General features: G+C 39.7%; 1 protein-coding gene across 3 annotated transcripts in view; it reads left to right on the top strand.

The window, feature by feature from the left end:
* The window catches only part of LOC129840582 (nck-associated protein 1-like), a 55,789-nt gene that overhangs the window by 4,751 nt on the left and 32,272 nt on the right, over positions 1-18,766 (top strand). Inside the window, exons 2-10 of one of the 3 annotated variants that reach the window (XM_055908565.1) lie at positions 1,773-1,790; positions 12,131-12,241; positions 15,127-15,219; positions 15,656-15,712; positions 15,812-15,954; positions 16,045-16,135; positions 16,350-16,487; positions 16,801-16,849; positions 17,326-17,482. In XM_055908565.1, the coding sequence (XP_055764540.1) occupies positions 1,773-1,790; positions 12,131-12,241; positions 15,127-15,219; positions 15,656-15,712; positions 15,812-15,954; positions 16,045-16,135; positions 16,350-16,487; positions 16,801-16,849; positions 17,326-17,482 (857 nt within the window). Of the gene's footprint in view, positions 1-1,772; positions 1,791-12,130; positions 12,242-15,126; positions 15,220-15,649; positions 15,713-15,790; positions 15,955-16,044; positions 16,136-16,349; positions 16,488-16,800; positions 16,850-17,325; positions 17,483-18,766 lie in introns of those variants that run through there. The other 2 variants (XM_055908566.1, XM_055908567.1) reach the window with 2 other exon arrangements.

An 18,766-nucleotide genomic window follows, 5' to 3' on the forward strand; every position in this document is an offset into this window, starting at 1 on the left:
ACTTAGTCATTACAACTAGTTTATTAAAACTTCCGACTTCAACTGTAGATGTGTGTGTGGTCACAATAATTATTTAACAAAGGCTGTCAATGCTAACTGCAATATTGGTGTACTGTTTTTTTTCTCAAGACTTGAGTGTCATTTGCAGTAAAGTCTAGGCAACAAATAACATTGGATTGCTTTCTTTACATTTTTCAGCTGTGAGTTAGGTTCACATTAACCACTTTATTTTACAGAGATTGATCATGTAGATCATATTCTTTGTTTTAATTAGTTTAAACCTGAATTTTCCCCCTAGCAGGGAAAAAGTGTCGCCTTTTTTTGCCCTCATGAGTTTGCATCCCTGATTTATGCTTCTCTTGCATGCTGTTCTTTCTGCTTATCCACCCTTACAACCCTCTAATCTTCCGTGTCCTCAGGAAGCCTATAGGCTAGACGGAGAGAAGCTTACAGAGCATCCCACTTCTGGAGGCAAAGGTTCTTATAGTAGGGACAACGTAGACTACACCATAATTAAAACTTCTTAGGGATCAAATTCCTTTAGTGGGATCGATTTGACAACATCCGGTGAAATTGCAGAGCACCAAATTCAAATTAAATGACTATAAATATTTAACATTCATGAAATCACAAGTGTAATACATCAAAATAAAGCTTAACTTCTTGTTAATCCAGCCACTGTGTCAGATTTTAGAAATGCTTTATGGCGAAAGCAAACCATTCGATTATCTGAGGAGAGCACCCCGCATACAAACACATAAATCATATTTCAACCAGGCAGGTGCGCGACAAAAGGCAGAAATAGCGATTTAATATATGCCTTACCTTTGAAGATCTTCTTCTGTTGGCACTCCAAAATATCCCAGGAACATCACAAGTGATCCTTTTGTACAATAATGTCCTTCTTTATGCCCCAAAAATGTCCATTTATTTGGCGCGTTTGATTCAGAAATACACCGGTTTCAACTCGCCCAACATGCCTACAAAGTATCTAAGTTACCCGTAAACTTGGTCCGAACATTTCAAACAACGTTCTTAATCCATTCTTAGGTACCCTAAAACGTAAATAATCGATCAAATTTAAGACGGATATACTGTGTCCAATACCGGATAAAAACAACGTGAAGCGCGTTCCATGTCATGCGCACCAAAAGACTTGAGTCCATCTGAGTGACACATGGAAAGAACAGGACTACTTCTTCATTTCTCAAAAGAAAAACATCAACCAATTTCTAAATACTGTTGACATCTAGTGGAAGCCATAGGAACTGCAACCAGATTTGTATTTAAAAGGGCTTCCCTTAGAAAACTAATGGAAAACACATTGACCTCAAAACAATTTTTCCCTGGATGGATTGTGCTCGGGGGGGGGGCAAATCAGTTCTGTTATACTCACAGACATTATTCAAACAGTTTTAGAAATTAGAGTATTTTCTATCCAAATCTACCAATAATATGCATATCCTAGCTTCTGGGCCTGAGTAGCAGGCAGTTAACTTTGGGCATGTGAAAATAGTGCCCCCTATCCCTAAGACGTTTTAATAGTATCAGTATTGAATGAATGAAAGTTTGGGACACTCACATAGGCCTAGATAAGAAGGTCCACCTACGTGGCATAACAAAGGCCTATGTCCTTGGCCTGTAACGAACATATTAGAATGTAGTATTATCTCCAAAACCAGTTGTTTTCAATTAGATATGCATGTTAGTCACTTAAGAGCCTGTGTTGATGTATACCTTTCTCTCTTTCTGTTACAATGCTTCTCCTCCAGCAAGGACAAGTTTGGAAGGTTTGCACAGCTTTTCGCCTTCCACTAAATCTCAACCTTCCTTTCCTATAGCCTTCTACCTAGTCTCATGTTTCATGACCCCTCTCTATGTTAACCACAGTGCCTTAGCACATAATGTTGTACAGCTGCTATAAAAGGTCTGTGTTGCCAAATCGGAACGCTTTTGTTTGCCGTCTAATTGAGCTATTGCCAGAAAAATGGTCTTTAAAAGCAGAATTATAATAGAAAGGCTTTTGATTGACAGCTACTGTGTGTTTTGAGAAACATGGTGTTTCGTGTTGTACTTTTCTCTCCCTTTCTTAAATCCTTGCCCTTCAGTAGTAATCGCAATACTCGTCAGTGGCCAACAACTTGACTGAGCCAATCTGAGAGCACGAACCCCCACCTGGGGGTGTCAACAACAAAAAATGACAAATAAGGGCATTTTCTTCGTACATCCACGGATGAGCCAGTCACACTTCATACGCAATGTAGGCTATGGGATGGTAGCTAGCTAAGTGTAGAGTTGCAATGCACAGAACTAGAGGTCGACCGATTATGATTTTTCAACGCCGATACAAATTATTGGAGGGCCAAAAAAAGCCGATACCGATTAATCATCCGGGGGAAAAAAAAAAAATATATAAAATAAATAATACAAAAAAAAAAAAATGTATTTGTAATAATGACAATTACAACAATACTGAATGAACACTTATTTAAACTTAATATAATACAAAAATAAAATCAATTTAGCCTCCAATAAATAGTGAAACATGTTCAATTTGGTTTAAATAATGCAAAAACAAAGTGTTGGAGAAGTAAATGTGCAATATGTGCCATGTCAAAAAGCGAACGTTTAAGTTCCTTGCTCAGAACATGAGAACATATGAAAGTTGGTGGTTCCTTATAACATGAGTCTTCAATATTCCCAGGTAAAAAGTTTTAGTTTGTAGTTATTATAGGACTATTTCTCTATACGATTTGTATTTCATATACCTTTGACTATTGGATGTTGTTATAGGCACTTTAGTATTGCCAGTGTAACAGTATAGCTTCCGTCCCTCTCCAGCAGCCACCCTCGAAGCAGTGTTACCCATGCAGAGCAAGGGGAACAACCACTCCAAGTCTCAGAGCGAGTGACGTTTGAAACGCTATTAGCGCGCACCCCGCTAACTAGCTAGCCATTTCACATCGGTTACACCAGCCTAATCTCGGGAGTTGATAGCCTTGAAGCACAGTGAAGAGCTGCTGGCAAAAAGCACGAAAGTGCTGTTTGAATGAATGCTTACGAGCCTGCTGGTGCCTACCACCGCTCAGTAAGACTGCTCTATCAAATCATAGACTTAATTATAACATAACACACAGAAATACGAGCCTTAGGTCATTAATATGATCGAATCCGGAAACTATCGTCTCGAAAACAAGACGTTTATTCTTTCAGTGAAATACGGAACCGTTCCGTATTTTATCTAACGGGTGGCATCCCTAAGTCTAAATATTCCTGTTACATTGCACAACCTTCAATGTTATGTCATAATTAGGCGGTCCAAACTGTTGCATATACACTGACTCTGCGAGCAATGAACGCAAGAGAAGTGACACAATTTCACCTGGTTAATATTGCCTGCTAACCTGGATTTCTTTTAGCTAAATATGCATGTTTAAAAATATATACTTCTGTGTATTGATTTTAAGAAATGCATTGATGTTTATGGTTAGGTACAGTCGTTCAACGATTGTGCTTTTTTCGCAAATGTGCTTTTGTTAAATCATCCCCCGTTTGAAGTTGGCTGTCTTTGTTAGGAAGAAATAGTCTTCACAGTTCGCAACGAGTCATGTTAGCAGGCAATATTAACTATATATGCAGGTTTAAAAATATAAACTTGTGTATTGATTTTAAGAAAGGCATTGATGTTTATAGTTAGGTACACATTTGAGCAACGACAGTCCTTTTTCGCGAATACGCACAGCATCGATTATATGCAACGCAGGACACGCTAGATAATTACACATTGTTGATGATATTACTAGTTTAACTAGTGATTATGATTGATTGATTGTTTTTTTATAAGATAAGTTTAATGCTAGGTAGCAACTTACCTTGGCTTCTTACTGCATTCGCGTAACAGGCAGTCTCCTCGTGGAGTGCAATGTAATCAGGTTGTTAGAGCGTTGGACTAGTTAACCGTAAGGTTGCAAGATTGAATCCCCGAGCTGACAAGGCAAAAATCTGTCATTCTGCCCCTGAACAAGGCAGTTAACCCACCGTTCCTAGGCCGTCATTGAAAATAAGAATGTGTTCTTAACTGACTTGCTTAGTTAAATAAAGGATAAATAAAGATGTACAAAATAATAATAATCTGTGTCCAAAAATACCGATTTCTGATTGTTATGAAAACTTGAAATCGGCCATTCCAATTAATCGGTCGACCTCTACACACAACACTAAATACTTCCTCCAAGTTAGCTAACCACTGTAGCTAGTATTGACACTATAATTCATCACAATGGTTGTTAGCTGCCAAGTTAGTGCAGTGTCCTTGGCTGGCTGGCTGGCTAGGTTGTGCTAGCTAGTGAATATGCTAACGTTAGCTAGCTAGCTAAACATTTGGCTATGGTCTGACACTGGCAGTATGGGATTATGGAGAGTGAATTAAATTGTTTCTTTACCATCTTGCTAGGTTATTATCTAGTTGATACTAACCAGATGGCCACAGCAAGTGCTTTCTACAAAATAGCAACATTAGCTCAGATCACTTGGAATCTAGACTATAAGCAATACGAACGGATATGCATTGTCAAACAACGCTACTGCCACCTTCTGGCTTGGAGTATTTTAACAAGGCTGAGTTCCAAAGTCTGAGGTGTGAACACAAACGAGATTGACTGCCGACACTGTTCAGAGGTTGGCAGGCAAGCATTTGACAATCTTACCGGTGTGTTTGAGCTGTTTCTGCATCATGTTTTGTTTCTTTGCCATAATAGTTCTGAATATCGCAAAACTGGTATCGTGACAACCCTACTGTAGGCAACACCAGGACAGCATTAGAATGCTTGACACTCCACAGAGCCACATTAACCAGTTCAACCAATTAATCCAATCACTGTTTTAACTACACACAGAGAGAGAGAGAGAGAGAGAGAGCTTAATTGTCTAATTGAAAGCTTTTTAATACTTTTTAAAGTTATTGGCAGTTAATTGTTGACCAACGATGACTGGCTTTATAATGGATGAAGATACGTCACCTACAGAGGCTATTGTGTATCATTCTGTGTATTTTCATGTTGACGTGGCAAATTGTATGCAACACCATGCAAAAAAACTGCATTGTTTTCATGCTGTACTGTTAGGTTATTCAGGCTTGATAAGGCAAGACTTGGTGGAAGTCTGACAATAATACAGTAAGGTTGTGTAAGTTACAATTAGGGTCATGTTCTTTAGGCATCAAACGGAAGAAAACCGACTAAAACAAGGAGAGACATCCTGGATGTCAATTTTTGCTTTCCGTGGGCAAAACACTTAAAAAAGATATTTTACGTTTTCTCTTGCATGCCCTAATGAGCTTGACCCTGATGTGTTGACTGCCCACCGTTTTCATATACAAGCCTACTTTCTCCAATGATTGTGGTATAGTATTCCAGTTAGAGTCCACACACACCATAAGGTTTAGTAACTATCATTATTAACCTATGTGATGACAACACATGCATGCACAGCATCCTGTTCACCGTATGACACGTGTACCCCAAATGCATGCCTCTTTACCACCATGTTAAAGGGGAATTTGACCTAAAATCCCAAATGTCCCAAGTGATTCCATACATTGAAACTAGTTAGGTGGAGTTTTCCTCCCCCCCCCCCCTCTCTCCCTGCAGTCTAGAACAGGAAAGCTGCTAAAACAGATCATGTGATGTGTCTTTGTGCACTGCTAGCTCTGCTGTCAGTCAGAGACACATTTTTTGTTTTATTGAAAGCATACGGCTGAATTAGCAATAAAAATATAAGTACTCTTAAAGACTAACAATGTGTCATGTTATAGCCTGAATTTAAAATTGATGAAATTGCGCACAAAAAAATGTAATTGGCCGACACACAATATCCCATAATGTCACAGTGGAATTATGTTTTTTCTAAACGTTTACAAATTATTTAAAAATGAAAATACTGAAATGTCATGTGTCTTAAGTTTTCAACCCCTTTAAGGCAAGCTTAAATAAGTTCAGGAGTAAACATTTGCATAACAAGTTTCATGGACTCATGGAAATAATAGTGTTAAACTAACCTTATCTATATACCCCACATGCAATTATCTGTAAGGTCCCTCAGTTGAGCAGTAAATTTCAAACATAGATTCAACTACAAAGACCAGGGAGGTTTTCCAATACCGCACAAAAAAGGGCACCTATTGGTAGATGGGTAAAATACAAAGCAGACATTGAATATCCCACTGAGCATGGTAAAGTTATGAATTACACTCTGGTGTATCAATACACCCAGTCACTATGAAGATACAGGCGTCCTTCCTAACTCAGTTGCCGCAGAGGAAGGAATTCACTTTTTGTCCTGAATATAAAGTGTGTTGTATTGGATTTGCCTCAAACATATTACTGAGTACTACTCTCCATATTTTCTAGCATAGTGGTGGCTGCGTTATGTTATGAGTATGCTTGTAATCTTTAAGGACTGGGGAGTTTTTCAGGATAAAAAGTAAACGGAATGGAGCTAAACACAGGCAGAATCGTAGAGAAAAACCTGATTCACCTTTTAGCAGGACAATAACCCTACAACACAAGGTCAAATCTACGCTGGAGTACCTTACCAAGAAGACCGTAACAGTGGCAGAGTTATAGTTTTGACGTACATCTACTTGAAGATCTATGGAAAGACCTGAAAATGGTTATCTAGAAATGATCAACAACCAATTTGACAGAGCTTGAAGAATATTGAAAAGATAATTGGCAAATGTTACACACTGCAGGTGTGGAAAGCTCTTTGAGAGTTACACAGAAAGACTTACAGCTCTAATCGCTGCCAAAAGTACTCCTACAAAGTATTGACTTGGGTGTAAATTAGATATTTCATGTGAATACTCAACAGTCAAATGCCCATTCCTAGTCCCATACAGCATAGCTTTGAAGTGGGTCCTCTGCAGTGAGTCACTGGGTCCAGGAGTCCGGATTCCTCTCCCATCCTGCGTTTTAAATACCGTCCGAGCCAAATATCCACTGCCTTACCCTGGTTTTCAGGAAGTGAAAGACTCCCAGGTATGTGCTGCTCTGTCACGAGAACTTTTATCCCAATTGTTGGAACTCAACTATCACTCAAGCTTTAAATAATTCCCAGAGGTTGTAATGCCCTGGTTAATAAAGAATTATTCAAAGACCCAGTCGGCAATAGATCAATACTTTATTCACAGAGTACTCTCCCATCAAAAATGAGAACACAGTCATTTTATAACTCCCATACCCACACACACCAGTAGAAACTCCACCTCCTTTTAGGTGGGCTGTATTTTTCCACAATACGAACACATAATTTCTCATCTTCTGTAAGCCTAGCCATTTCTAACAGCTACTCCCCTACCTAGATTGGGAAGGCCTCTTTCCTGTTATTGGTTTCAGAGTTATCACAAGTCGACAGTTCAGTTGGCCTTGAATGTCTCAACTATACATTTCTCACATTGCTACATAGTAACACAATGGTTTTTGTCTTAACTTGTCTTAAATACACATTATTGGATTAGTCTTATAATTCTAATACATTTCACACAGTGATAAACTTTAGCCATTATCTTAAAACAGAATAATTTGTATATCATGCTCCCAGCTTGTGATTTGTTTGTCAGGTTAGGTACTGTGACTGCAAAAATAAAGAATATCCATGCAAATGGACCACAAAAACTGGAATACAAAACATTTAATCCTTGTTTTAGTTGCATATACAAATATTTTAGAAACTAGTATACAACATGTTAGCAACCTATTGTATGTGCATCATGAAAGTCTTTGTCTACTTCATTCTGAAGTGATATCTTCTAACCGGGTCCTTTCTCAGGTCTCTCCTCTAGTAATGTTGTCTGGAAGATTAAAGTAGGCTTGGGCAGGTGGGATGTGAAGGATTCTTGTAAACCACCGTTGGATGTTACCTTTCCAGCACCTGGTCAACCAGTTTCTCCCTGAACTGCAAAAAAAAAAAAATATATATGTTTTTTTTTTTTTTGGCCACCCACTGTTTTGGGATGAAGTGTTTCTCACCTACACAATTAATGCAAAGGGCAGTTAGACATGTTTACATGGTACACACACAGACTTATTCTTAATGAGCAATTTTTGTGTTTCACAAAATACCGGAAGCTTATGTTGTAACAGGAAATATGGTACTTCATATTATTCTAACATAATGTATTCAAAATGTGATGTACATGCATGATCTATTTTATAATAAAAATACTTGTATAAAGAAAATTAGGTCTATCAAGTTATTCAAGTAGCTTGTTCCCTGTCCACATTTTCCTTATTATATTCCAAATGAGTATTATGTGTATTGAGAAAGGATTAACTTCCAAACATAAGTCAAGTGATGCCATGTTTACTAACCTATAGAACCTTTTTGTTATGGCCATTGTGCTACATATTGTTAGGATAATCATGGCCCCTATTGACAGGGGGAGGGAGTTGCAGATAAACAATGGACCAGACTGGGAAATAATCTACACCAGGTGGTTCCTGCGGCCAGGTATTCCACACAAGGCTCTACAGTTGCCTAAAATGTTGTCATGCAAATAAGTCATGGCTAGCCAACACATTGGGAAAAGGTGTGAAAATATCCAGGAGACAACATGAACTCACATGGGTGCCAGAGGTACTTGCTGTTGCTTAGTCGTTTGAAGACCGATCTATTGACGCCAGAACCTGTGAGTGAGATGGGGAAATTGACCTCAGTTATTTGTGGCACAATGGGACTTCATGATACATTTGCAATATTGGCTGTAGGAATGTTTACATAGTATTTACTGTTTTTATCGCTACTAGCCATCTCCTGCATCTCAATATTTTCCATTGAGAGATAGACAAACTTTGCCTTTTTCCCTAGATGTCTTATATAGTGCATACCATGTGGCGTCAAGCTCCAAATAAGGACATAAACAGTGCATTCTGAAATTATTCATACCCCTTGAGGTTTTCCACATTTTGTTACGTTACAGCCTTATTCAAAAATGTATGAAATGATTTTCCTTTATCTATCTACTCACAAAACTTCTAACGAAGCAAACATTTTATAAAAACATTTTTCTAAATGTTTTAAAAATGGAAATATCACATTTACATAAGTATTCTGACCCTTTACCCAGTACTTTTGTTGAAGAACCTTTGGCAGCGATTACATCCTCAAGTCTTCTTTGGGTATGAGGCTACAAGCTTGGCACACGTGTGTTTGGGGAGTTTCTCCCATTCTTCTCTGCAGATCCTATCGAGCTCTGTCATGTTGGATGGGGAGCGTTGCTGCAAAGCTATTTTCAGGTCTCTTCAGAGATGTTCGATCTGGTTCAAGTCCGGGCTCTGGCTGGGGCACTCAAGGACATTTCGACACTTGTTCTGAAGCCACTCCTGCGTTGTCTTGGCTGTATGCTCAGGGTCAATGACTTGTTGGAAGGTGAAACCTTTGCCCTAGTCTAAGGTCCTGAGCGCTCTGGAGCGCTCTAATTTTCATCAAGGATCTCTCTGTACTTTCTCTGTTCATCTTTCCCTCGATCCTGACTAGTCTCCCAGTCCCTGCCGCTGAAAAACATCCCCACAGCATGATGCTGCCACCACCATGCGTCACCGTAGGGATGGTGCCATATTTCCTCCAGACCTAACGCTTGGCATTCAGGCCAAAGAGTTCAATCTTGGTTTCATCAGACCAGAGGATCTTGTTTCTCATGGTCTGAGAGTCCTTTAGGGGCCAATTGGCCAACTCCAAGCAGGCTGTCATGCGCCTTTTACTGAGGAGTGGCTTACGTCTGGCCATTCTACCATAAAGAACTGATTCGTGGAGTGCTGCAGAAAAGGTTGTCCTCCTTGAAGGTTCTCCCATCTCCACAGAGGAACTCTCGAGCTCTATCGAGTGACCATCGTGTTCTTTGTCACCTCCTCCCTGACCAAGCCCCTTCTTCCCCCGATTGCTCAGTGTGGCCAGGCAGCCAGCTCTAGGAAGAGTCTTGGTGACTCCAATCAAGTTGTAGAAACATCTCAAGGATGATCAATGGAAACAGGATGCACCTGAGCTCAATTTCAAGTCTCATAGCAAAAGGTCTGAATATTTATGTAAATGAGGCATTTCTGTTTTTTATTTAACACATTTGCAAAAAAAATGTAAACCTGTTTTTGCTTTGTCATAATGGGGAATTGTGTGTAGATTGTTGAAGAACAACATTAATTTAATCCATTTTAGAATAAGGCTGTAACGTTTTTAAAAAGTGGGAAGGGGTCTGAATACTTTCTGAATGCACTGTGCGTCAGAGTTTGCCCCACGAGCGCACATGTGCAGTTGTTAACCATCTCCGCTGTTGCAGTCGGCCACATAAAACATCTGTGATTATTTTATATAAATATTTCAAGTGGAAAAGTATACATTTCGTGACTCAAAACTGATACTACTTTTGATCAAAGTAGCTCAGCCAAAAAGCATCAGTTTCTTTGTTTTCATTGAACATGCCATACAAATAAAGGAAATTTAAGTCATAAACTCATAAATTCAAGTCATAAACTTAACGTGTAGATATTTGTATGACATGACAACATTCAACAACTGAGACAAACTGAACAAGTTCCACAGACATGTGACTAACAGAAATGGAATAATGTGTCCCTGAACAAAGGGGGGGTCAAAAGTAACAGTCAGTATCCGGTGTGGCCACCAGCTGCATTAAGTACTGCAGTGCATCTCTTCCCTGTAACGAACAGCGTTGAGATTGAGCTTGTTGTAAGTTCAGGCAGTCTGACCATGACGGACCCTCCACCTCCAAATCGATCCCGCTCCAGAGTACAGGCCTCGGTGTAACACTCATTCCTTCGACGATAAACGCGAATCCGACCATCACCCCTGGTGAGACAAAACCGTGACTCATCAGTGAAGAGCACTTTTTGCCAGTCGTGTCTGGTCCAGCGACGGTGGGTTTGTGCCCGTAGGCGATGTTGTTGCCGGTGATGTCTGGTGAGAACCTGCCTTACAACAGGCCTACAAGCCCTCAGTCCAGCCTCTCTCAGCCTTTTGCGGACAGTCTGAGCACTGATGGAGGGATTGTGCGTTCCTGGTGTAACTTGGGCAGTTGTTGTTGCATCCTGTACCTGTCCCGCAGGTGTGATATTTGGATGTACCGATCCTATGCAGGTGTTACACGTGGTCTGCCACTGCGAGGACGATCAGCTGTCCGTCCTGTCTCCCTGTCGCGCTGTTTTAGGCGTCTCACAGTACGGACATTGTAATGTTTTGCCCTGGCCACATCTGGCAGTCCTCATGCCTCCTTGCAGCATGCCTAAGGCACGTTCACGCAGATGAGCAGGGACCCTGGGCATCTTTCTTATGGTGTTTTTCAGAGTCAGTAGAAAGGCCTCTTTAGTGTCCTAATTTTTCATAACTGTAACCTTAATTGCCTACCGTCTTTAAGCTGTTTGTGTCTTATCGACCGTTCCACAGGTGCATTAATTGTTTATGGTTCATTGAACAAGCATGCGAAACAGTGTTTAAACCCTTTACAATGAAGATCTGTGAAGTTATTTGGGGTTTTACGAATGATTTTTGTTTATGAATGTGGTAACCTATTTAGTCGTATGCCTTCAATTAAACAAAGAATGTCTACAATATGTCTTCGAATGACAACGGAGCAGAGCTAGTACTTTCCAAAGAAACGTTTTTCAGCTTTCCTGTTCTAGACTGCAGTGAGAGAGGGGGTGAAGTCTTAACTCCACCTAACTAGTTTCAATATATGGAATCACTTGGGAAATTTTTTTTTTTAGGTATACTTCCCCTTTAAGAACAATCCCCTTTGTAGAGAACTGCCCAATGTAAACCTGATCATAATTTAGGACAAAAAACTGCATTTAACCTATTGATTCCAGATGGCATTTTTAAATTACGAGACCTAAACAGGAGACCTTGTGTAGAATGTTTTGTTCTCTTCCTCTCTCTCTGCTCACTCCATTTTTCAGCAAAAATGAAACCATTTTCACTCTGCCTGTTCATCCTGTCAATCATGAACTTAATTAACAACCTTCTTAGTTGACTAACAATGCTGCTCAATGAGAATCAGCCAGTATTCAAAGATGACTGCTGTAGCATTTTTAGCTGTTTCTGTTCTCCTCCCTTTCCACTTTAGGCATGCGGGGACCCCAAAGCAAAGCCGTCATACCTGGTAGACAAAAACTTGGAGTCGGTGGTTAAGTTTATCGTACGAAAATTCCCTGCAATAGAGACACGAAACAATAATGTAAGTTCTGTTTTAAGTTTATTCAAATGACCTTATGTAGTAGGATGTTGTATTAATGTTATTGATTTTGTCTGTGAGCGTTCAGAGGCAGTAACTGCCATATAGTCAGTTGGTAGAGCATGGCGCTTGTAACGCCAGGGCTGTGGGTTCGATTCTCACGGATGAACAGTATGAAAATGTATCCCCTCACTACTGTAAGTCGATCTGGATACGATAGTCTGCTTAATGATTAAATTGTAAAAAATGTAATATGCTGAGTGTACAAAACATTAAGAACACCTTCTTGATACACCCAGGAAACTGTTGACTGTGAAACCTACTAGCGTTGCAGTTCTTGAGACAAACTGGTGTGCGTGGCACCTACTACCATACCCCGTTCACCCTCTGAATGGCACACATTACACAATCCATGTCTCAATTGTCGCACGGCTTAAAAATCTTTTTTTAACCTGTCTCCTCACCTGGGCTCCCGAGTGGCGCAGCGGTCTAAGGCACTGCATCTCAGTGCTTGAGGTGTCACTAGATCTCAGTGCTTGAGGCGTCACTACAGACACCCTGGGTGTATCACAAGCGGCCGGGATTGGGAGTCCATAGGGCGGCGCACAATTAGCCCAGTGTCGTCCGGGTTTGGCTGGTGGGGGCCGTCATTGTAAATAAGAATTTGTTCTTAACTGACTTGCCTAGTGAAATAAAGGTTAAATAAATTTCAAAAATACATCTACACTGATTTGAAGTGGATTTAAGTGACATCAATAAGGGATCATATCTTTCACCTGGATTACCCTGCTCAGTCTGTCATGGAAAGAGCATGTGTTCATAATGTTTTGTACGCTCAGTGTATATAAAATTACTTTAGCCATGGTGTCCCTGGAAATTGTCTGTCAATATTTAAAAATGGTAACTTCTAAATGTATGATCACAGTCATACCGTATGTACATTATATGTACTGTACATTTGTGTTGTCATATATATGCTACTTTTTACTATTTGCCTTTGCTGTGTTTGTGTGAAATGTGTAGCTTAGTGCCTATTGGAATGACTTTGAGCTTAATTATGTTTAACTGTGTCATTATGTCCCTTTATGTTTTTTTCTTTGTTTGTTTTTGTTCAATGTTTTGCATGCTTAATTTGGCTTTTTCTGGATTGTTCTTTATGGTAATTTTGGGCTATTTGTAGTGCCATTTTGCTTTGCTTAGCTTTGCTTAGTCTGCCTTTTTGTAGTGAAACAGTTTTAGTTCTCATCTAGCCTATTGCTTCTTATCCTGATAGACTATGCAAAGGAATCTAAGTTTCATTTTACCAACCCCATCTAGGTTAAGGCGGAAATCAGTTTAATTCTGCTTCAGCTCTTGGATTCCTTCGTATAGCCTAGTAATGCATCTTGACAACTAGGTTATCTGGTCATTAAACCATTCTATTTGAATACTCATTATTCTTAACAATTAGACTATACATTTATCGTACAAGCTAGACCTATATGGCTGGGTTAACAGTTAGCCCAAATCTGATATTTTTGGCAAAAGATCTGATCTGATTGGTCAAAAGTGGAGAAAAAAATATTAGCGTTGAGCTACCTGTGTAAACACTGCATATCAGTGGGGAAACATGCAAACACAACTTGTTCTTGCTAATTTGTCTTGAAAATGTGAAAGCTAAGCCCCTTTACCCTCATGCTATTCAACTCTGAGGCAACGTTATGTCAGAACTAGTTGGCCCAGCTAAAAAAAATCTAATATTGAATTGTATGGTTGAGATGTTGATTGGAGCATTATTCATGTGAAAATGTAACAACTAAGACTGTATATCCATTTTCGCAGGAGAGAAAAGTTTTTTGAATTAATAATAGATAATATTTGTATTTTATTGGTCTTCCATGAAATGTAATATAGGGCATGGGTAATCTAACTGCCTGAAATGACTTACTAACGTCAGAACAAACATGTCCTTATCGGTGCATTAACATTTTACTGACATACAAGACAGTCCTATAATATATGTAAGAGAATACAATTAATAATTGTATATAGCTAATGCTAGAGCTGATTTAGATAAACATAGCTAGACCAATATTTAGTCTCAATTTGGCAATAAAGCATAGCTCATGGTAATATTAGAGTCATACATACCACAACTACAAACCATACTGGATAACGTCCTCCTGAGTGGCGCAGTGGTCTAAGGCTGTGCCACTAGAGATTCTGGGTTCGAGTCCAGACTCTATCGCAGCTGGCCGTGACCGGGAGACCCATGGGGCGGCGCACACTAGCAACTCCTGTGGCGGGCCGGGCGCAGTGGGCGCTGACACGGTCGCCAGGTGTACGGTGTTTCCTCCGACACATTGGTGCGGCTGGCTTCCGGGTTAAGTGGGCAGTGTGTCAAGAAGCAGTGCGGCTTGGCTGGGTCGTGTTTTGGAGGACGCACGGCTCTCAACCTTCGCCTCTCCCGAGTCCGTACGGGAGTTGCAGCGATGAGACAAGACTGTAACTACCAATTTGGATACCATGAAATTGGCTAATAATAAGTAAAAAAGGGTAATGATAATAATTTAAAAAAATAAAATACTGGATAGTCACTCAGTACCTAAGGGTTCCCTACAGTGCATTTTTGTCATGAAGTCATTAGCTAATAACATCTGGAGACTGGTGTATTTAAACTATCTAAACTTTAACACTGACAAATGGTTTACTCAAGAAGTTATAGGTTATTGGCCAAATTCAAAAGTTAGGTATGAAATATAGAAAATAATAGTGCTGTAAAATGTCAACCATCAAACACATGGTGTGTGACTGCTGGTGAAAGAAGTGAACCTTACAGATAAGTTTGACATGACTACTTTGCCATGCTCCTTGAGAGACCTAACAAATTGTTTATTCTACATTTACAGCAACAGCTTGCACAGCTTCAAAAAGAAAAGTCTGAAATACTAAAGAATCTATCTCTATATTACTTCACATTTGTGGATGTCATGGAATTCAAGGTAAGGAAATACTTTTTTTTAACTCAATGTTAAACTACTTTAATAGGTATATTCATGTAATAATAAGCATAATGTAATATGCTTTTTATATATTTATTTATTTATTTTACCTTTTATTTGACTAGGCAAGTCAGTTCTTATTTTCAATTTTCAAGTTCTTATTTTCAATGACGGCCTAGGAATAGTGGGTTAAGGTCCAGAACGACAGATTTTTACCTTGTCAGCTCGGGGATTCGATCTTGCAACCTTTCGGTTACAAGTCCAACGCTCATAGATGTGTATATAGCTGTGTTAATTAGGATAGATCAATGTCTGTGTAGCCATTTCTTCATTACTCTGAATAGGGGTAGGAAAATGGTGCACCTGTACAATCATATACGATTTAGCTATGTTGTACCTATACAATCCAGACATGAGTGTTTTATATTACTTTTAGGACAATGTTTCTGAATTGCTGAACACTATTGACGCTTGCCAGGTTTTCTTTGATGTTGTAAGTATACAAATAAATGTTTTTTCAAATCTCCTCAGATTATACCGTTTCTATAATCCTAATCAAAGCTATCTGAAGTTTTTCTTTCTGTCTTTATAGACGGTTAACTTTGACCTCACCAAGAACTACCTTGACTTAGTTGTCACCTACACTACACTAATGATGCTACTGTCCCGTATTGAAGAGCGGAAAGCAATCATTGGACTCTACAACTACGCCCATGAAATGACACACGGGGCCAGGTACAGCTAGAGCTATGAGCAGGATTATCCTCTGTGAAATGTATTATGTGATGTCTTTTGACTTTTTTCCCCCCTCCCCTCCGCAACCAGTGACAGGGAATACCCAAGGCTGGGCCAAATGATCGTGGACTATGAGAATCCTCTGAAAAAGATGATGGAAGAGTTTGTCCCTCATGGGAAGGTGAGACACTAGACATCTGTGAATATATTCCTCAATAACACTAATATACAATCGAAAAATAGATAGCACTGTTTTACATACACGGCACAGATAGCGCCATGTAAGAAATGTCCACAATTTCCTATTAACTAGCAAGTGAATACCTATAGAAGTGATTATGCACGCAGAAATACCTCCAATTTATCTCCTTCTCTTTCTGTTCCAATGGCGATAGTCTTTGTCAGACGCACTCATCTCGCTGCAGATGGTCTACCCCAGGAGGAACCTGTCTGCAGACCAGTGGAGGAACGCCCAGCTTCTGAGCCTGATTAGCGCCCCCAGTACCATGCTCAACCCAGCCCAGTCAGACACAGTCAGTGCCTACTGCCCAGTCACTTTCCTAAGCCCCTACTACTACTAAACTGCTACTAAACCCACTTTCACACCAATCAGTTAACACCTCTCACCCATCCAACACCTTATCTGGTTGACATGCCATGTGTTCTCCCATTTATTCTACTCATTCTGTAAATGTACTAGCCAGCTCTGCCGTTTGGACAATTGTGTTCATAGATGTTTTGGACAAGCTGTTTTTATAGTCCACATTATTAACAGGCCAATAATATATTTTCAGTTAAAACTTCATCTGTGAATACATCCTGACAAATCTCTGGTCTCTGTTCTAGATGCCCTGTGAATACCTCTCCTTAGACTGTATGGAGAAATGGATTGTGTGTAAGTTTACTGCTCAAGTTATTGTGTTAAGTTTTTTTTCCAAATTGGTCAGGGAGGATTCATTTTGAGTCTGCCCTGAGATTGGCTGGTTGGGGGTTCGATCCCTGGTCAAGTCATACCGAACCATGGGACTTCATGCCTCTGCTTGGCACTCCTCAATAAGGAGATTGAATTGGGGGTAAGGCCCTGCGACAGATTAGTGTACTGTCCAGGGGGTTTACTTGTACATCAATCTGCCTCGCGCTACATTAACAGGAGTTAGGCTCTTGCCCCTAAGGCTTTACTTGTCCAAGGATTGCTTATTTAAAACTAGATCCCGGCTCCAAAATCCTGTCTTATAACAGTCACAAGAAATATTAAAATGCTTCAGGTGGGTCTGTTATTATACTAAAAAGTATAATAATAAATGTTACTATATTTGCAATTGTAGAGCAGCATTCAGCAGTTTTTGCAGTACTAACCCGTTTCTCCACTAGTCGGGTTCGTCCTGTGCCACGCGGTGCTGAATACTGACCCAGCAGCGCTGAGCCTGTGGAAGCTGGCCCTCCAGAGCAGCACCTGCCTCTGTCTCTTCAGGGATGAGGTCTTTCACATCCACAAGTCCTGCGAGGACCTGTTCGTCAACATCCGCGGGTAAGCCGCTCGCCAACACACCACCCTCAAACCACTCAGAATACACCGCTCTGTGTCTTTCTTATGAGCTGCAGGAGGATTCATGAAGCATATCTAGTAATTGTTTTGTTTTACATGACTGATACAAGTAGTAAATACATTTGAAACCCTTAAATTATTTTGCTTTGTTTTTTGTTCATGCTGAATTTGAAGTATCATTCCAAAGTCATCTGTACCAAGGTTATTATACATTTTCACTTTTCATTTAAGTTTAATTTTAGTTTACAGTTCTGTTTGTTAGTTTTGATTTAAAAAATTATACTAAGTTTTTTTTGTAGTTTTAGGTTAAGTTTTAGTTAAATGACGTTCAGCTCATAAAGGCTTCATAAAGCCTTCATAAGCACGACATGTGTTTCAAAGGATCTATAATCACATGTCATGCTTTATAAAGGGTTCATAAATGTGGCATAACTGACATAATCACCATTGTCAAATATGACATAACCCACTATGTAGAATATGAAAAACATTTGCTTTATAAAGGGTGACGGGTTGGGTCGGTTAGAATACGCTCTAAAGTCGAATCAAATTCTAATCAAATTTAATTGGTCACATACACATATTTAACAGATGTTATTGTGGGTGTAGCGAAATGCTCGTGAAGTCATGTTAGTCACATTACACATAATCTCGTTCCCAGACACTTCCTCTCAAATCAAACTTGGCCTTCATTAGTTTAAAATGCAATTTTAAGATGATAAATTGTTGAAACGGGTGGGGTTTAGCCATAATTATTACTATTTTATAGAATTAACAATAAAAAAGTGACAATGACAAATACTTTAAATCAGTAAGGTCACTCCTATAGAATTCTATTGTCACTTCCACAAAGTCCAGCTTTGAATGGTTGATATCCCAGGCTTATATGTGCTGTTTGTGCCATAGCCTGGGGATAACGTTACGCCAAGAAACACTTACCTTGACGAAAGCACCCGGCCTAACGAAATTGAAAGTGGCTTTCTTCTGCAACCAAGTTACATGTTCCTCCGTACACAAACATGCATACAACAAAAACGAGCCACAGTGTTGGGGCCCATCAGGTGTTTGAAACATTCACCCACTCCCCCGCTGAAAGATCATCCACAAAAGGTTGGCACCATTTGTAACCGGTTGTAATCCAGCCCTGGTCTCCAGCATGGGAACAGAAAAGGAATACCTGGTGCGGTGGTCTCGGGTTGGACTACGCTAAATCATCTTGGCTCTGACACACTCAAGCTTTGCATGTCCGTCAACCCATTTAAATAC

Source organism: Salvelinus fontinalis, chromosome 41 (genome assembly GCF_029448725.1).
Source record: "Salvelinus fontinalis isolate EN_2023a chromosome 41, ASM2944872v1, whole genome shotgun sequence".
Taxonomy (NCBI): domain Eukaryota; kingdom Metazoa; phylum Chordata; class Actinopteri; order Salmoniformes; family Salmonidae; genus Salvelinus; species Salvelinus fontinalis.